The sequence below is a fragment of the Cheilinus undulatus genome, linkage group 22 (assembly GCF_018320785.1).
Source record: "Cheilinus undulatus linkage group 22, ASM1832078v1, whole genome shotgun sequence".
NCBI lineage: Eukaryota > Metazoa > Chordata > Actinopteri > Labriformes > Labridae > Cheilinus > Cheilinus undulatus.
The window spans coordinates 26,209,631-26,231,019 of NC_054886.1; the positions used below are offsets into that span (position 1 = coordinate 26,209,631).

Sequence of the window (21,389 nt, forward strand, 5' to 3'; positions counted from 1 at the left end):
GTAAATGTTTTAAACTATAACACTCAAACACAGCATCACAGATTGATAGTTTTAACGAATCACACTCGCCCTAAACTGACGTACTCAGCCTTTAAATCAAGGGTACACTTTGGCTCTCTCCTCACACACAAACACAGCCGCTCCCTCTCCAGATTCCTTCTTCTTCTACTGTCTTTCTTCCCCGCAGCTTCCTCTCTTCCACTCCTCTCAGCTCGGGAAGAGACTGCATCGCTACGATCTGATTGGTTGCTTTGTAGGTGGTGGTTTCCATGGTTTTGTGGCTGGCGGTGCGTGTGTGTGTATGTATGTGATAAGTGTGAGGAGAGGGAGTGATGGGATTGGTCAGAATCGGTCGGTCGGTTGATTGGAGTGCCAGGAGTGAAGAAATCAAGGTGCAAAGATCGGGGCCGGGGGTGGTGACCTCACACTTTTTTAGGGGGAGGGGCCAACTTGATGATCTCATCTTCAGAGGGCTGGCGGATGATGTCTATGAGGAGGGGATTGAAAAAGAGGAGAAAATAAGAGAAAAAGGCAGAAATCATAAAAAAAATTATATAATTATATAAGTAATACAAAGCTTGACTGTCATTATACTGAGGATCTACTTAACTATACAAAAGCACCACAACTAACCTCAAACTGTGATCCAATCTATAAAAGTTTATTTTGGTGGTGACAGAAGGCTGGAAAAGTAAGTAGTACTACTGAAAAACAGTGAAAAACATTCCAATTTCAACATCTGATGTGTTCTATTGTAAATAAAATGGGTTTATGAGATTTGCATTCTGTTTTCACACAGCACCCCAACTTGTTTTGGAACTGCGGTTGTATATAAATTTACTTAAATCCAAATTATGCAGCTCTTTGGTGTTATAATGAGCTGCATTCAAATGACAATGATGAAACCTTTACTGTGTAGAGAGGAAAAAAAAAATCCAAGCTGTTCATAAAACTCTGGCTCCAAGCAGAGCTGGGCCAAACAGACTTTTCATCATTTTTGTCATAGAGGAAATTAAGTTTTTCATTTGCCCGTTGCTCCTGTGTTCTTATGTCATTTTAACTTCGCCTGGCTGCTGGCTGAATTTCCCCTGTGAACTCAGCAGAGCGGCGAGACAAAGTTATAGCCCAATAATGGCAGCAAAAGCAGGTTAGGAAAAGAAAAAAAGAACACTCTTATAGTTACATGACCCTTCTTACAAAACAAGCTCACCTTCTCACAGACGATTCTTCAGTCTTTATTTACACTTTTGCCCTCTTGTAGCAGACTGATATAGTCTGAGGACATTCTGATAATAATGTATGTTTTCCAGTGAATGCTACCTTTGTATTTCTTGGCTGAGGGGATGCGTGTGAGCTTGGTGTCGATCTCGTCGTCCTCAGAAATCTTCAGCACGGTGGTGCGGTACTCAATCACCCTCGTCAGCAGGTCAGGTCGCCGTGAAATCTCAAAGATGTGCTCGATGTATGACAGGTTATCTGCAGAGAGGAGACCATAAAATATCAAACGTTTGTGCAGTTAACCATTAACAACAATGTTAACTTTGATAACTGTTAAGCAGTTAATTCTGTTCAAAATTAACAAAAATGACATTTTTGTCAAAAGGAACCCTGTATAGTCAGAGATATTTACCTTGTTAGATCAGCATCAGTGTCTTTTAAATGAATAGTGTGCAATTTCACATGAAGCTGCCATTTTTGCCACATGGCTGCATAGTTTTTCTTTATACCTTTCAGATTGTACTGATCTTTAATCTACAGTGCCTTAATATGAAAGGGGAAACAGATTTCTATAAAATAATTTCAACTGAATAAAAGTAAGTAATGTAAAATAAGTGACTGCATAAATTTTCACCCCCTTTAAGTCAGTTTTTGGAGATGCACCTTTGGCTGCAACCACAGCACTGAGACTGTTTGCAATTTTACTCCATTCTCCTTTGCAAAACTGCTCAAGCTCATTTTCATTCCAGCCACAAACCCTTGACTGGACTGACGTCTAAGCTTTGACCTGGCCACTCCAGAACATTCTCCTCGTTCTCTTTAAAGCATTTCTGTGTAGATTTCGCTGTATGCTATGGGATAAGCTCATCCTCAAGGATTTTTCCATATTTTGCCACATTCATTTTATTCTCTACCTTTGCAAGCCTTCCAGGGCTGGCTGCCACCACCATGCTTCTGAAGGCCAAAAAGTACCATTTAATTCTAATCAGAGCAAAGACCTTTCTTCCAATTGATCATGGACTCTCCCACATGCCTTTTAGCGAACTCTAGTGGAGATTTAAAGAGATTTCTTCAACAGTGGCTTTCTCTTTGCCACTTTCTCATAAAGCTTTGACTGGTGAAGAACCCAGAACCCTCTCCCAAATCAGCGGCTGAAGCTTGTAACTCCTTCAGAGTAGTCATAGGTGTTTTGGTGAACTCTCTCACTAGTCTCCTTCTTGCATGCTCACTCAGTTTCCATTTCTTGACGATGGATTTAAATGAACTCTGGGGGATGTTCAGTGCCTTGGAATTTTTTTGTATCTATCCCCTGACTTTTATGTTTCAATAACCTTTACTGAGTTGCTTGGAGTGTTCTCTTGTCTTCATGGTGTAATGGTAGCCATGAATACTGATTAACCAGTGTTTGGAACTTGCTCAAGTGCAATCTTTCTTATCATGCATGAGCTGAAGTGAATCCATGAAGGAAAAATGACAGTAAGGTGACTAAATTTAACGGAAGTTTTGGTGGTTTTCCAAATTAACATCCTTGGAAATTTTTGATATCACTAAACAAACTGCTTAAAACAAAATACCCCCTAGTAGACAGCAGCATAGCACCAAATCTTCAAGTTTAAGCTTAAGGATTAATCAATAACTTGATTTCTCACCTTGAGCCAGCTTGTCGTTCTTCTCCAGGTAGCTGAACCACTCCTTGGACGAGGTGATGTTGTTGCTCTGGTCCTCGGGGATGTCCTCTTTGCAGGCCGACTTGAGCTGCTCCAAGTCTTCGTTGGTGATGTTTTCAGAGAGGTCGCTGAGCAGAGAGCTGTACTCCGCCATGGTCTGAACAAAAAGAGAGAGAGAGAAGGAAACGATTAGATATCTGCACCGAAATGATGCCAAAAAATAAGGTCAGAGCGAGGACAATGCTTAAAGGAGGGGGATGAAGAAAAGAGACTGAAAATATCCCGATATTGTCTTAGCGCTCAGAAAGCAAACGGCCCACCTACTTCCCAGACTCCAAAATGGAAAACAGCTCAGAAATCAGAGGTAATGACAAAAGCATACAGTCAGAGGAGGAGGGAAAAGCAGTAACGTAGAGAAAATATCCAATAGATTTCATTTTTAGGCAGCTGAATGAGGAGAAAAACTGTGAACTACTTCTGTATAATTGAGACATCCCTAATAGAGTGTCTTTGTGGTTGTTGTAATTCTTAAGTATTCAGCTTCTGTTTCTGATCACAAGGTTATCAGCTTAGTTTTGATACCTTGGGTATTTTCTAATTGCTAGCTTGTAAAAGAGGACTGAAAATATACCAAAATTTGACCTTCTATTTGTAGTGAAAGAAGGTGAAATAAACAAGATTAAACAAAAGCCTCGGGTCTACCTAAAATCACATTCCCTCTCAATTATCATTAATAAACCAGAAAATGTGTCTACAGTTGTCTACCATTTGGACATTTTTACTGGAGGTACAGGGCCCCCCCAGTATTTTACCCTATTTGCTACAAATGTCAGTCTGCTGAATGATTCATTTAGTCCAGTGGTGTCCAAACTATGGCCCAGGGGCCAAATGTGGCCTGCGGCCCATTTTTGATTGGCCCCCCAAAAATCCTTTAAATGAAATTAAATATGGCCCTCAATAGAGGGCTACACTGTACTATTCTTCTTAGTTTCAGTTCAAGGCAGTGCTAACATGCTAATACTGTAAACAAACATTTTGACAAGAAGGATTTGTTGCTGTTTTTCAGGATAAAATTGAGACGACATAAATAGTGAAAATACTGGCAACCAAAATATTAAAGATACCTTGATTTATGACGCCCTAATGGATTACGGCAGCAAATAGCAGCACCAATGATGTTCCAGGGGTGGAGCCAGAGTTGACTAGGGCCCCCAAAGATCTGACTAGCCTTGGCTTGTCAGCCATCAACTAGCCATTTAAGCATGCTCAATCACTGAGTATATCTTCACCAACATTAGAATGGTTTTACTAACTTTAATATCAAGCTGAGATATATAAACGTGGCCCCACCATTCTTATATATTTCTGTATGTGGCCCCTAAAGGAAAAAGTTTGGACACCCCTGATTTAGTTGCTTTTGAATAAAAATGGCACTAATTAACGGTAAAAAGAACAAATAAATAAAAACACACTTCATTGCAGGGTTCTCAACGGCCCCTCCCTACTGTGGGCTCGGGTAATCAGTACCCTTTCCCCCCGTGCTACGCCCATGTCACTGACTCGTCTGTTTCCCCTTTCTCCTGCTCTGGTAATCAGCTGGTATGAAATAAATAAATGAAATGAAACAATTGCACCTAAAACACATGATGTATTTTGTTGGTATCCTTGGTAGCAGTGGGAGGTTCAGTAGGAGGTATTGGACGTGTTGGTAATGGTGCTATGTTGGCATCAGATTTCAATACACATCCGCCCCAATTATCAGTATCTTTACAATTTAATTATTCAACTTAATAGTTATACTTTCATGGTCAAAGATTGGGTGAATGTAAGAAAAAACTTCCTCCAAGTTTTGCCTTTAGAAAAACTCTACTTGACATGATCTCAGTCTGATGTTTTTCAGATCTCATTGTCAGAATCAGAGTGTAAAAGTCCTGCAGTGGTTACAGATCTGAGCTGGCATTAAGGAGTAAATGTTGTCGAGATCATGTGGTTTATGTTCTCCACACAAAGACAGAAAATCTGTCCATGCGTGAGCGTGTCTGCAAGCGTGTAGGAGTGAGTGTGTGTTTGCATGCAAGCTGTTCTTGAACAGGCTCAGTGAGAAAAAAAACAGTGAAATAGACAGAAAAACAGACATGTAGCGATGCCGTCTGCTCTCTCCAGCTCTGTGTGTTTGTGTGTAGAAGAAAACACACACTTCATGAACGCTGTGCTCCAAACTGCAGCTCATTTCTATTGTTATTAGCAGATTTAGGTCAAGCTTTTTATATGCATCTTTGAATCTGCATGGCTGCAAACATCCACACATCATTGGATTACTACATGCAGCTGCACAATGAAAGGAAATGGGAAAAAAGCTTTTTGTGGAGGTTAAGCAGTCAAGTGCTTATTATAAAATGTTTGTTTGATCAAAATGAAAATGATCAATTTATCCAGAATATTTCTGCTTCATTGGGGAGTAGGATTTATGAAGACTCTTGTTTTTTTATCTTCCCCAAAAGGTAAATTTGTGCAAAAAATGACCTGTAGATGATATGATGGCACTACAACAACAAATGCTTAATGGCTGGTATGAATAATTGCTTAAATTAGCTGCTTTTTTATGTTAAACATGCATATAAATAATAGCCTCTTCCTTGTCTTCCTTTTGAAGCTAGCCGTTGCGCCGCTCCACTGATGCTACCCATGTTGTTATTGAAGCTTTTCTAGCAAGCCTGGAACTTTGGTCACTTTTCTGGGACTTGTAAGATTAAATCCACCTCAGTAGATCTGACATTCAACGCCCGTTAATCAATTTTTAGCTATTTTTGACCATTTACTGCTGCTAGCTTGAAAGCTAATGCTATATTGTTTTCCTAAAATGCTTTGTGAGAGGTTGTCAACCAATGGCAGGCTGTTCCATCATGCTTTCTCAAAGTGTGCATGCTTAAACATGCAGATTATTATGGAGACGGCCTGAATAGAGCATAATGGAGAAAGAGATAGACAGAGAGCCCGTGAAGTGGCCCTCTGTGTCATTGTTATTTGATATGTAGCAGTAAAACTCACTATAATTAGCAGGAAAAACAACTAAAGGATGTACATTACTATTCTATTTACTCAGTCATATTCTGAGTTCACTGTGAGGCTAAAATAATGTGCCAGCTTTCCACAGTACAGTCGATCCAAAGTCTATTGCAAGTCAACAGCACAAAACATGAATGAGATACAGCAACAGAACGGCAACTTCAGCCCAGTTTAGACCAAAGATTTGTAACAAGATGAGTTGAAGTTCGCAAACCGGCAGCTCTGCAACGTTCTAAAAACAGTTCACACCGCTGCGACTTGAGGAGAGGATGCATCATTTTCATAGCAATGACTTTCACAGTCACTTAATTTAAAGGGATTTATTTTAGGGCCCGACCAATATGGATTTTTGGGGGCTGATGCCAACACTGATTTGATGCTCGGTCAAGCTGCTCTTGGCTCTAGATCACGCCGCTGTAAGGAGGTAAATATGGAGCGTGGGACATGAAAGGAGTCAGAGCATCTGTCAGCCAACAGATGCTCATTGGCATCTGTCAGCCAACTTTTGGCCAATTAACGATTATTTTCAAAGGCTATTATTGGCTGATTAAATCAGAAGAACGATCAATCCGTTGATCCCTAATTTATTCCTTAAGTTACTGCAAAATAAATCTGAAATCAGCTGTTTGTGACTTGATGAGCTGAAATGCAGGTAACATCATCAGACATCAGATGTCGATTCTTTGATCCAGCCCAGGCATTACTTATTATTTTTATTTTATTTTTATTTTATTTTTTTTTTTTTAGCAGTCTTAGATGGGATATTCAGTATTTCCAAGGAAATGATAAATAACTTCTGTCTGTCATAGCAGCCACCAGGACAAAAATAAGAAATTCTTTGGCTTTTAAAAATGTAGATATTTGAGATAATGTAAATACTCCATTAAAAACATAAATAAAGTGGAGTTATGTTGTTTAATTAATTTAGATATCTCAGTGCAAAAAACAATGTATTGTGCCTTTTAAAATACAAAAAAAAAAAACAACAACAACAAAATACAAAACAAAACAAACAATATATATATCAGGTAAAAATAGCATAAAATTCTTGGAAATTCAGGATTTTTTTCACATTTTTCTCAAAGATTCAGCAGAAATGATTTATGCATGCCTTTATACCAGCTCTGATGTGATGAATTTACAAAGCAAATCACACAACTGCTTGTAATAGTTAATATAAAACCTCTTCTATTTGATCAGAAGAGTACCATAACTGAAAAGAATCAAAGGTATCTTTAAAATCCTCTCAATTTAATCGTATTTGAGGTATAGAAACCTCATTATTGACAAAGGAGATAAACATGCGCTTCTTCTGCAGTCGCCTTGTATGAAAGAATGAAAGTTGTCTAGAAAATATGCCGATGACACCATGGTGATCTGTCTCACATCCAATCTGCTGTGTCTGGATTTCCAAAGCTGAGATTTACCCCCCACATGTGTAGGAATGATCAAGGTCACCTTACAACAGCTGCTCGATGCTGAATTTTTCTTTTGGGACGGAACTTTTTGGGAGCATTACAAGTTACAGCAGGACTACGTTTCTTCCACACATTCCTCCTTACATGAAAAATTATCTTCCTACAACACAATCAGAGCATATACATATCTATCTGTGTCAACCCCCCACCTCGCCTCCTCCCCGCCTTTGCATCCATGCATCTGGCGAGAGGCTGCAGTGCATCATGGGCACTGGCACGAAGCTCAGTCTGCCTCTGATCCCTTCAGTCTCATGGCAGATAAACACGGAGAACAGAAAGCCCAGAAGAGCCGAGCGACGACTGCTGTGACCTAAATAACAGACGCTGCTGTTACCAAAAGCTGCCACCAGAGGGCGCCACACCACTGTCATGCTGCAAGACAGATTTTCTTATTTTAACATCTCATGAAGCAACAATTCCACCATTATCTCACCATTTCTAACATTCATATAGAAAGGATTTCTGACATTTTAGCATTAATCTTGAATTTTCTACCATTCCTTCCTAAATGTTTAACTCAAATGTCTGATTTCATGTGTTTCCTCTCTAATATCTAGTTTAGTTTGTGTGATCTGAGCCTGAGGCGAACCTCACAACGATGACAGAGCGATTTCTACAGTACATATGGAGCGTTTGTGTGACTGTATTCTCAAATGACACGTTCATCTCCTCTCTAACCAGAACAAGTCGCTTAATCAACACAAAGCGCTGCGTGGGAGCGAGCAGGGCTACGCACCTTCACTCAGCAGTCCCAGCACTGTGAGCGAGTGTGTGTTCGAGTGTGTGTGTCAGGCTTGCTAAAAGAATCAATGTGTGTGTGTCACCCTGCGTGCTCTCTGTTTTGCACCACAATGGACCGGCACTGCTTTTGTGTACTTTTAGAGGAGAAAAGGGAAAAAACACAACAATGGGTGGAGTGGCTACATTTAGTTTTAGCCCCCCCCCCCCCCTCCCTAATGCCCCCCCAGGCTGAACCCTTTCACTGCTCCAAACAACCAAGTTAAGTATTTTGAGTGAAACTTCCTCCATATTAATCCACGTTTTCTCTTAATGTACCATATTTCAGTCATCATCTTAGATTTTTTTTGTCCTAAATTCTTCAGTTTAATGTAATTAAAATGTGCTCTGTAATCAACTATAGCCTGTGAAACTATGGCATGACTGCAGAACCTTTAGAGATTTCTTTTTGAACTGTGAAAAAAACAGGCTTATGCATGTTTTAATTAGCCTTTTCAATGATTATCCCACTCATACCCAGATACAACACACTACGACGTGGTATGATACCGGCAGGACAGTAGGACAGTGGTTTTAAAACTTGTTTCACCCAAGGCACACCTGAGATCAAGTCAAGGCCTAGGGCACTTCATACCCATAAAAAATAGCCCTTTTAATTCTTGCTGAGTCAGGAAAACTCTTATCCTACATGTAACCATTTCACTGCAAAATGGATTTACAATTTTACTTGGCAGAGAAGGCTCTGCTCAAAAGATACATTTATGACAATGTGTACTGAATACAATATAAATTAGTTCAAAAGCAACTAATCCATAGTAGCATGATCCGAATATGAGGGTGCAAAAAGCTATATGCTATAAAGGAGGAGGCTGGGGTGGAGGAGGTTAAGCTTTGCCAGCAGCAGCAGCATGGTGCATCAGCATCAAGGGTATAATAGTTTGGGATTTTTTATAAGTTTTTATTTTTATTTCATTTACACTTTCTGTGTTCGATTTCAGTTTAGCTTTTATTAGTTTTTGCTGCTGGTTTGCTAGTTTAGTATTTATTTCACAAAAATGCTTCATTTTAGTTTAGTTTTTATTAGTTTTAGTGTTAGTTTTAGTTTTTTATGGCTAGATGTCGGGGCTGAGTGAGCGTCATACATTTTTAAAAATGTATTCAAACAGGCTACTCTTCACTTATCATTTATTTAATGATGATGTTTGAATACAACTCCAGACATAAAACTACCACTATGTGAAGTCTTAACCAATCAGATCAGACAATTTTACACTCCCAAGACTTGGGTGTAGGTGCCAGTCAGTGTGGTTGTGTCAAAGACTAAAACTGAGGATATTTCGTCTCCACTGTGAGCACACTATACAGTTTTAGTTTGTTTTCGTTTTTCTTTTTTTTTTTTTTTTTTGGTAACCGAACTATTTGTGATGTCTTGTGTTTGTGTATCTAATATCCAAAGCAGAATAAATGACTTCATTTACCCTCAAATACAAGTATATCAACCAGCAGAGAAGCAGGAAAACAAAGACCATGGCACACAAGCAAAGATCCGCTGTGCCACTCTGCACATCAACATACAGAAGCAGCACACCTGCACATACACGATATATATATGGTGTGGCAGAGGTTTTACTGGCTTATGTTGAATTTTCAGCATTGGGCTTGGTTTTGGGCTAGTTTTTATCAGCCATAGGGCTAGATTTTTCATCCAGACCTGGCAACCCTGTCGCCTTCACACCATTTGAGAACCACTGCCAAAGGATACGATACAGTACAGTTTGTTATGGTACGATAAGCTGGAATATGATATGATAAATTCTGATATAGTATGATACAATACGATGCAATGCAATGTGATACAAAGTCAGACTGGGTTCATATTTCTTGTGAAGATATTTCAACATGCACCTACTGTACAGTAACTAAAGATGAAAAAAATGAATTGATATTAAAATTGTGCACACAAAATATTCAGTAATTTCATTGCTGCAATTACAAAAAGGGGGAACAATTTAAACATGTTACAGCTCTGAATTTTCTATCTGTAACATAAACATAATGAAAACACGTTTATTAAATGATTGGTATTTCCAGCTGTAGAGTTTGATAAAGTTTTGCATGTCGGCCAAACAAGCAGAGAGTTTATAGAATAGAGAGTTTTAAACCATGTTTTAAATTCCTGTGCATATTGAACTCATGCTCTAAGTGCGAGAGTTTGTGAATTCCCCTCAAACCAACCCCCCCCCCCCGGTCTCTCTGGGACGAGCCTGACACTGCCTCCATACATAGAGCCCCACTGTGCTTCACATTCTCATGAACACAAACATGCTTTTGTCTGATCACTCCTCTGTCCCTGCTGCTGCTGAGTGTGCGTGTGCGAACCCGTGTGTGTGTGTGTGTCTTTAAATAGAAGAGGGACAGGAAGACAGAGAGAGAGAGAGAATCACTGAAATTATAATCACAAAGATATTGACCTATATTAGATATAAGAGCATCGCTAAACAATAACAAAAGTATATTAACCCCTTAAACTATTTCCCCCAAATCACTTCTGTTTAATATGAAAGCACAGCCAGGAGCATGCTAGGCTACTTTAGCATACAACCTGTTTTGTGCTGCTATGCTAACCTGGTCCTAGCTTTAGTTTCATTTTTAGTTGTTTTGTTATAATATACTCCAACAATCGCACTTTAAAACAACAGGGCTGAAAAATAAACCAATCCCTAGAGTTACAAAAACTGCAGTTCCTCTAATGGCCACTTGGGGCTGACCCCAAAGGTGAGTCAATATCTATAGAGTCCATTGTTATATTTTTCAACTTCACTACCCAAATACCAGGCAGAACCTCAGTTAAACTGAGCCACTTGTCACATGCCTATTCATATCACTCCCTCCTGCAGGCTAAGTCATAGGCTCCTCCTCTTCCATGTTAACAGATGGAACAATTGTCAAACTTTAAAAGCTGAATACAAAATGAAGACATGCTTCCCAAACATGGTTTCTGCCATCATATTTACTTCTTATCATGCTGATTTCTGCCTGAGTGTTTGTTTCTCTGTGAAGTTTTGTTTTGATTACTTATTGATGCTTTAAAAAGGAGATATGACAACATGATTAACAGCTCTGTTGTCTGTAACAGGAAGAGGGGGGTGGTTAAACATGAACACTAAAACACAAGTTATTTTCATGCTGCTCAAACCGCCACAGAAATCTGTTCTGCTGCACCGGCCTAAGGAATCTTTGATTGTGTGATCTGTGTGCCTCGACCAGCCAGATGAGCCTTTTTTGTCCAGTTAACACAGTGGGCCAGCCCATTGAACTTTTCTGTTTGGTCAGTACTTCTGGACTGTTTATTGCCATGCCAAGACCTTCAGAATAGTCAGGATGCCAAAAAAGAAAGAAGGAGAAAAGGAAGGCGCTGGCGTACCCATTTGACCACAACGCTAGCTTGGTTTTTTTTCAGTCAGCTCTGAAATGTAATCTGAGTCAGGCCAAAAAGATGCACGGTAGTCAAATGGTTTTCACCAGCACTGCTGATTTGATCACATCATGCGAGTGATGCTTTCACTGGGTCACCCCACTGGTTTCTGAAGCTGACATCTGAAGCAAAGCAATGGTGGATGCAAAATCCTGCCAAACTTTTGGACAAATTAGGAAGAGGCAAAAACGTGCTGCCAAGAGGGCCCTTAAGCTCCAGGCAGACAGCTACAATGTGCCCACATGTCCATCTACTCAACCACACCCTCAGTTATACAAAACTATCAGCCTTCACAAAATCAAAAAGGATGAGTTAGAAAAACACTCCCTTTACCAGAGGTGTAAATCTTTCAGTATCTCATGATTTGATTTGATTCAGATTCTGGGGGTCAAGATTTGATTCAAACTGATTCCCGATTTGCAACACATTCCCTATTCATTACAAAGAGGTGTTTATGTCAGCATCTACTCCAGTCTGCTGCATACTAAGGAGGTATATTATCATCGGATGTAAAAAACACTACAAAATGTGTTAAAGATAATGCATTTTTTAGCCTATTTGTAGAGTTTTTATCATCTGATTACAATTATGCTGAGAAAACCTAAAACAATTATCAAGATGTGCTTAGTTTGCAAAATAGTTCAATTTGAATAAAATGTGTGGGCTTAGGAAAGAAAAGTCCTAATCAGAAACTTGCCACTGAAAAATGATCTGAAATCTGAAGCCGTTACTGTTGAAAATGCTTTTGGAGAGCAGGTGTTACAATTAAACAAGTGACCATGTTAGCTGGTGACTTCTCAGCTGAATGTCTAAAAATGCTTAGAAGCTAGGAATTTAATTTTAAAAAACTAAAGAAATGGGACCAACATCGATTCATCCAACATCGGTTATTACGACAACCACAGACTTACTCTGAATTGTCACTAGTTAACATGGCCACTCATTTTTCTTCTTGCCTTTTTTGCTCCTCATTTCACATTTATCTTTATCTCCATGTCACATCACAAAAGAGCACGCAAGGACAGATCGTGAGCACAGAAGAGCGATTGATTAGTTTATTGCATGGAGTACGTGAGCTCACAATGGAGGCCGCTTACATACAGATAATACAGGTACAAGAGTAGGAGACCCTTGATGTGAGAGGTGGGATCTTTGCTGAGTGTTTCTGCTATTCTACTTTCCCACATGTATACCACTACCACCAAAAAACTCCATTCACCCTCCACATCAATGACGTTGCCATGGAGCCACGAAGGCTGTTACCTAGCGACAGGGCAGAGACCAGCCTCCCTCCCCTCCTCACTTCACCTCACAACATTTCAGAATAAAAGCCTCCAATTAGATGAATGAAATACACTAAAATGAACATTAAAGGTTTAGATAGTTGAGATTTTGTTAACTGGACTTTGAATGGTGTCTAGTTTTGGCACTGAAATAAGACATTTTGTTCTTAATAGTCCAAGTTTTGCTTCATAATAGTCAGAATGATTAAACAATAAACATAAAAATAACAAAAAACAAGCATGTTAAGTTTATTTTTTCACGACAAGTCATATATTTATAGTGGAATTATACCTTTATACTTGATTATCTCTGGATTTTAATCAAATTTGTGCACTTAAATGTTAAATTTTGTTCCTACTTCAACAGCTTTGGTTCTTCCAATCCAACAAGACAACAAAACAAACAATAAAAAGTTAAGTAAACACTATAAAAAAGGAAAAAAACACACATGAATGAGTACAAATCCTCGCTCTCTTGACTCCCACATCGTGACAGTCTTATGATCAATACACACCCAACTCTGTCTCCTCTCTCTCCTGCTATCAAAGCCTTGCATAAACAGCACACGCTCGTACACGCACACACAGAGCGCTCGCCAACTGTGCTGGACTGCAGCGAGAAGACAAGCCTTTAGATTCAACCATGGCAACCGAACCACCGGGACAGCAGCTCAAAAATCTCTCCAACAGAGATGTGGAAAGAATAACAGACTCTGTTGTACTGTTTTCTCAACAATACATTCAGACTCCTTTGTGAGTCGAGTTTGTCTTTCTTTGCTTTTTTCCATTTTGCTCTCTGACTAAAGCCTTTCTTTTTCTTATTTTTTGTCCTTTTGTAGCTGTGTCCTTGCATTTTATTCCCATGCACTTCAAGCTAAATCAATCACACAGGAGACTTGAGGAGCAGAACTTGTCGGTTTTACATTTTACACATTTAAAGCTCCTGTGAGGGACATCAGGTTTGTGTCCATTTTGGCGCCCTCTGTGGTTTGGTGACTGTTTTAATATGAGGCTCAAATGAAAAGTTGGAATCCTAAAGTACACCTAAGCTACGGGAAGAGGGTTTATTATTAGGCAAGGCTACCCATAAGAGGGGACAGAGGGGAGAGCTTTAGGGGCCTATGAAGGCCGGGAAAATCATACTCAATTGTGAAGTTAAGCTGTGATAACCATTTTTAATTTTTAACCTTAATAATAACCACTACTATTAAAGCAACAAAACATGAATTTATTTATGCTTAAAACAGAATTACCTTTTTATTAGTAGTGTTAACAATGTGGATGGACGCACTGAACTATTAGGAAAGTAATGTCAGACTTTATAGCTAGGCCATGGTGTGCACAAATGTCAGGATGCTATAAAAAATAGAAGGAACTGAGAAACCTTTTTTGTAATATAGTGAATAGCCTAATTAAATTATTGTGAAAAGTGTTTAAAAAATGGGTGAAAAGTGGCAAGAATGGGTTAATATAGCACAAAAAATGAAATAAATGGGTTAAAAGTGGCAAAAAGGGACAAAAAGTGGCAAAATGTATGAAAAGCGGCAACAAAAAAGTGGCAAAAATGTGGTTAGATGCCAAAAAGAAGTGGCAAAAAATGTAAAAATGGGTTTAAAGTTGCACAATTTGTCAAAAATGAACAAGAAGTGGCAAGAAATTGCAAAAAAGAAGCTAAAATAGGCAAAAGTTGCCTAAAAGGTTTTGTAGTAATGTGCAAAAAGGGGGCAAAAAGTGGTTAAAAAGTGACCGAAATGGGTGAAACAGACAAAAATGGGATAAAATTTGCAAGAAGTTTTTAAAAAGTGGAAAAATGGGCACAAATGAGTGAAAGCAGTAAAAATAGACAAAAAGTGGAAAAACAGGAAGAAAAACGGCAAAATGCAGTTGAGGTAGGCAAAAAAGTGTTGCAGAAATAGGTCCAAAATGGTTTAAAAAGTGTCAGAAATGGGTGAAAAGGAGGAAAAATGGATGTCAATAATGGATGGAAAAAAGTAGTGAAAATGGTTAAAAAGTACTACAAATAAATCATTTCAATATCAGAACCCAATCATAGCTTGACACTTTTTTCAGCTCCAAAATGAAGGAACTGTTAGCCAGGTTGCTAGTACCAATGCTACTGATCCAACACGCACTGATATCATCAATAAATCACAACTGGTGAGGGCCCATTCTATAGGTTTTTCAGGGGCTCAGCCTGTTATTAGATACTAAAGGACAGTGGTTGCTATTGATGATAATATAGTTCCAGATTTGGGGTTGTTTAGTTTCTGAAAGTTTTTATTCATCCAACAGTTTACATTAGTTAAACTGTCTTTGACAGCAGCTAGGCTTCTAGAGTCCCCTAGTCTCAAGGGCAGGTATATCTGTGTGTCGTCTGTGTAGCAGTGAAGGAGACTTTGTGGTGCTGATTTTTTTTTGTCCATGGGGCAGCATATGAATAGAAAATAAAATAAAATAGGACCTCAATCTAAACCCTGTGGTACACCACAGGTAATAGTAGCTGTGTAAGAGGAGGGTTACCTATGGTGACCACAAAGGTTTGCTCATTTTTAAGACGCTCAATTAAAACGAAAGCATGATCGGGGCATTAAACGGTTAAACTTACTGACATTCTTATCAGTTCAGGCGCTCAAAACAAACGCTTCATCTAAAGAGCTGCCACTTGTAGCACAATAGCTACAATACTCTTTAATTTGATATAATCTTGAACTTGTAAGGGTAAATTAAAAATATTTAAAGATCCTAAGAGGAAAATCAAGTTTGTGTTGATTTTGGCGCCCCCTATGGACAAAGCAGAATGTCCTTTCTCTTTGCAAAAAAATCTCACCATACTTTTTATTTTACAATGAAATGTTTCACATGAGGATATCTGTTCATGCCACACAATTTGGATGATGACTGATATCAGCAGGTACTGATGAAAAATCGATGCATTTGTGCATCCCTACAAAATAAAGTTGGAATGATTTTTTTAAATAAAAAGGACTGAAAAACTTCCAGACAACATAAAATTATGTTATTAGACTGTTGAGAGAAAAATATATAAAAGCAACAGAAAATACAAAGACACTACAATGATATGAGGTGCTATCAAGGAGAGGCACACATACACAAAGAGTGTGTTCCTTTAGCAGAGCAGATTTCTAACAGTGTCTTACAAATGTAAGATGAAGTAGGGATGAGTTTTAAAGCTTGCATAACTTCTCTCTCCTTTTACTCCGTTTTCCCACAGTGTTACTGAGGGGCTTAAGCAGCTCTCCTCTGTCTCCTTCATTAAAATCTCTCATTAAACATTCCCTGACATTTGACAACCTCCCATCCTCTCCTTTTCTCTGCATTTTTCTCTTTTTCACTCAGATGGACTGAGAGGCAGAGTGTAGGAGTCCCACCCACTCTCCATCTTTAAATCTCCTCTGAAACTCACCTCGACTTCATTCTGAAGCCGCACAGCTCGTATTCCAAACAAGCCGAAACCTGACAATAAACACGAACAATTACATCATTTTATCTCACTCTAAATCTGCCAAAATAGATGGCCTTTGCTCTAAAAACATCTCCTTTCATCTATTTCTGTGACGCTCTGTGTTATCTTTCTGCTAAGAATATTTCTTGTGTGTTGCAGGAGCAGCGGGGGAGGAGGGGAGGGGGTGAGGGATTACAGAGTGGGAGGCAGAAGAGCTTGCAGTCACAGGTCGAGGCAAATGTCCGCCTCCAAAATCTACCACTCAGGTCAGAATTCTCTCCTACCATCTAGAGATAACAGTTAATATCTCTGGGCAAGAAACTAATTTCCTTTTCTTGTGCATTTCAATCATCCCACTGCGCCATTTTGCTGTTTTCATGTTTCCACGGTTAGAACATCTTTTAAAAAACTTTAAAAAAGGTAAAATGATTCTTAAAATCACTGAGGAGTTTCGGTATCCGTATCTGGTGTTAATGCTGGCCAAACATCGAATGATATTTTAAAATGATTTCAAGTCACAAATTTCTGAATTGGACTGAAGGCACAGGTCTTTTCATTTAGCTTTTTTTAACTGTTGGCGATATCGATCAATGCTAATTCCTCAATTACCAGTGAAATATTTAAAGCTGATATAAACCCATATTTAAGCTGATATATTCCAATATTTACAACAATATACACAAATATTTATGCCTGGTATAGACTGATATTAACAGCTAGGATTGATTGATTTTACTGCCAATACAGGTGGAAATTTATAGCTGGTATGCTGGTTATAAATATCAAGTAAAATTCTTATATCTGCTGATATGAAAAATTTAACTGATACAGCCAATTTTGGCCAACATTTACAGCTGATATAGGCTGATGATTACAGTCAATATGGGCCAATGTTTACTGCCAATATAAGCCGGTATTTAAAGCCAATATAGGATGATATGTTCTCCTGATATCAGCCAATATTTACAGCTGATGTAAGCCAACAAAACAGATGAAATATACTGATATTCAAAGCCAGAATAAATTGATATTCACAGCCAAGACAGTCCTAAATTTACAGCCACTATATGCAGATATTCATGGCTGTATAAGCTGATAATTACAACCAATTTAAGGCAATATTTACAGCCGACATAAGCAAATAATTACAGCCAATATAGGCTGATATTTTTGGCTCTTATAGACCAAGTCTTGCAGCAGATTAAGGCCAGTCCTTACAGCTGATTAAAGCTTATATTTATAACCGTTACAGACTAGTATTTACAGCTGATAAGCAAATAATTACAGCCAATATAGTTTGATATTTATGGCTAATATAGGCCAAGATTTACAGCCGATATCGGTCAATATTTACAGCCAATATAGGCCTATATTTACAGCTTGTATGGGCCTATATTTATAGCTGATTAGTTTGATATTTATGGCTAATATAGGCCAAGATTTACAGCCGATATCGGTCAGTATTTACAGCCAATATAGGCCTATATTTACAGCTTGTATGGGCCTATATTTACAGCTTGTATGGGCCTATATTTATACCTGATACAGTTTGATATATACAGCCAATATAGGCCTACATTTACAGCTCATATATATATCTATATTTACAGCTTGTATGGGCCTATATTTATAACTGATACAGTTTGATATATACGGCTCATATAGGCCAAGATTTACAGCCGATATTAGTCAATATTTACGGCCAATGTAGGCCTATATTTACAGCTGATATATGCCCATATTTACAGCTTGTATGGGCCTGTATTTATAGCTGATATAGTTTGATATTACAGCTGATATAAGCCAGTATTTACAGCAGATTAAGGTCAGTATTAACAGCCATTACAGCTGATATTTACTGCCATTAGAGGCTTATATTTACAGCTGATAATAGCTTATATTTACAACCAATATAGGCTGCTGTTCACTGCCAATGTTAGTCAATATTTACAGCTGATATAAGTCTCTATGTACAGCTTGTATAGGCCTATATAGGTTGATATAGGTTGATATTTGAGGCTGATACAGGCCAATATAAACACTCTTCAGAGGCTTGTAATAATGGCCATTAGAGGCTTAGATTTACAACTGATAATAGCTTATATTTACAACCAATATAGGCCTATACTTACAGCTGATGAAGGCCCATATTAAAGCTGATATAGGCCTCTATTTACAGCTTGAAAAGGCTGATATTTATAGCTATTTGTTGATATTTACAGCCTGTTTAGGCCCCTGTTATAGCTGAAAGATTGGTTGTAAACATTTGTTAGTGTCCTTGTCTGCTAATATGATGAATGTTCTAAGCTAATATCTGCTAAAACTAATATGATGTCAATAATATTGTTTATCTCTAGTATTTATTACAAACATGCACACATTACAAAGGTGATCTCTTTCATGCTGGTAATTAAAGCAATACGGTGGCGATTATCAAATACCCTGGATACCGGATTACCTCCCAGTCCTAGCTCTGTCTGTTGCTGTTTAAAACATGAATGAGTCCTTAGACGACGACAAGCATAACTCAAAAATTTAAATTGTTTTTATTCAGAGACACTTCTATTTGTATTGATTGTATTGAAGGACATTTTTTCAAACATTAAAAGTACGCTATCTGAGCTTGGTATCCCTTCTTTACTATGCTTACATCTCTTACATCTGTAGCTGAATAGAGGCGTGAAGGCAGGGTCACAACAGATGAAGATAAGACAGAAAAAGGCATTATAGAAACACCATATATGACATTTTTATGAGGCAAACTCTTGTTTAAAGCTTTAAATTTAACTGGCACCCAAACTGTGAACTCAGCAGGAGTACTGGGTTTTGGGTTGGTGGAAGTGACTCACTCATCACCAGTAATGAAAGACTGTCCTTTAAAAACACGGAAGCTTTTTGGTTCTAACAGCAGAGCTGAGCTGCATGGATGTGGTTACTGAGCTTATAATTAAAGTTACTGGTCAAATATTTTGGTTTACCCAGCGCCTCCTCTTCTCTTTGACTTAATCCCACACTCCTGTGTTGAAAAACACACTCTTTTGTAGTGATTTCTTTAACAGTGGAAAATTAGAGGCTCATTACACATATCATGACTCAAGGTGCATGAATGTCCTGTTGAAGTGGTTTCAAACAGTGCAAATGGAGTGAATGCAAAAAAGTTATTTAAAACTGGATGCTTTTGCCAAATGAAATGTCTTCAATTTACAGGATGGGAAGCTACATGGAGACTTTAACAATTATTGTTTTTGAAGGCAGGGTTTTTTTTTTTTTTTTTTTTTTATGTGTTATGTTGATGACCTGCCATGTAATTGGACCACCCAATACCAACCCAACACACCAATAAATGCATATAATCTCATGGCCTGTCTGCTATTCTGTGGTCTTTTTGACCTTAAGTTAAAGTAAATGTTTTCTTCCCTACATGAGCAACATGTGGAAAGTCCTGTAGCACTCCTGCAGAATCTGAGTGACTCAGAAACAGTCAGGCATCGATTAGAGTTCGATGCCTCAGGCGAAAAACCGATCCAACCTTCCTCTCTGCAGGCTCCTTTTCCAATAAGTAACAACAAACAGACGCCCCCTGCAGATGGTGACCAGGGAGGAGGAAACACTGTCCTCTCCCAGCAGGGATCAACTAGCCCTCGCTGCACATCAACGTGTAAAAGATTTATCCACTGCTTCTGCACCGCGATGTCCTGCTGGGCTACAGAATGGCACCCTGTTGTTAGCGTGCAGCTGTGTCTGCTTTTTCATTTTTACTGAGGTGGTTGGGCGCAGTTTGAGTTTTGATTCTCTGCCTGTGCTTATCTTGGTTTCTGTTTGGTTTGTGGAAATGCAGCAGCAGTCTCTGAAATTCACCACAAATACTAAATCAATACAGAGAGTGGTGCAGTGAAAGCAAACAGGTGTACAATGCTGAAATGATGGATGTTTGTGTGCCTTCATTTCTGAAATTTCAACCTGAAGTTTGAATAATTTCTTGACAATCAGAGCAGAAAAACGATTTGCTTCAACTCAACACCACAGAATTCAATCAGAGGGAAATAGTGCCTGAAAATACTTGAATGGTTTGAAAAGAGAGAAGTCTTGAACTGCTAGAAATGTGCAAGAAGACAAACAGACCTGACCAGCGTTTCAGACTGGGTGCATGGAGGCAGTGCAACAGCAGCGTCATGGCTTGATTTTCATTTTGGCATGCATGTTAACAAATCAGGGTTTTCAGACAATCTTGGCCTCATGTTGGCCATCATCCAAGCCTTCATCAGGCCCATGTCCCATCTCTCCAGCTGTCCTCCTAGCTGTTCCCTCCATGGTGGAAGCAGTCGCACCTGGATCATGCCTGGGGAAGCAGGCAAGGTGCCCGTGAAAGCACAGCTGCCATTCCTATCAAGCAGCTGACCCTCCCAATGCGTTCTCGCCTGAGCATGTCAGCATTAGACACACAGTCTTGCCAACAGTGCCCAAAAATGTGCTGAAGAGAAGTTGTCACAAAGGAGTCTCGCCAGCGCCTCTGGTCATCAGTCAATGCCCAGGCCTCACAAGAGTAAAGTAAGGACCAGATCTGATCCACATGCTCAGATACTGCTAATGCCACACTGTCTTGCTCAGCAATTCCATTGCCCCATGCGTGAGTCTAAGTCTGGCGGATCGATGGATTATGCTGCCAAGGTAGGTGAACCATTCACAGACACAGATTTGATAGCAGCATCCAAGGCGTCCTCAAATGCCTGGATCTTTGCTTTGGTCAAGCAGACGTGCTTTCTTTCACTGAGCATGTCAAGAGCCCCCAAAAGGACAACTACAGTTACCGCAAGAATCACAGCATCAACAGCAAAAAGACACTCCAGCTTGCATTTAGATACAGTTAGATGTATTGGGAGCCATAAAGTTTGACTGAGTACTCAACAACAGCAAATCCAGTTAAGTCACCAGTATAAAGAGTCATGTTTTGAATCTTGCCACAGCTGTTTGCTAGCATTAGCCCATTCAGTGCCTGTGTTA

The 21,389-nt window shown here is 39.0% G+C and overlaps 1 protein-coding gene across 1 annotated transcript in view; it reads right to left on the bottom strand.

Moving 5' to 3' along the window:
* Positions 1-275: 275 nt before the first annotated feature.
* Positions 276-21,389, bottom strand: part of LOC121504148 (astrocytic phosphoprotein PEA-15) — a 73,032-nt gene continuing 51,918 nt past the window's right edge. Inside the window, exons 2-4 of the mRNA XM_041778783.1 lie at positions 2,868-3,042; positions 1,321-1,476; positions 276-487 (exon numbers count right to left, since the gene is read on the bottom strand). Coding sequence (XP_041634717.1) covers positions 423-487; positions 1,321-1,476; positions 2,868-3,039 — 393 coding nt within the window. The 5' untranslated portion in view covers positions 3,040-3,042 and the 3' untranslated portion in view covers positions 276-422. The remainder of the gene's footprint in view (positions 488-1,320; positions 1,477-2,867; positions 3,043-21,389) is intronic.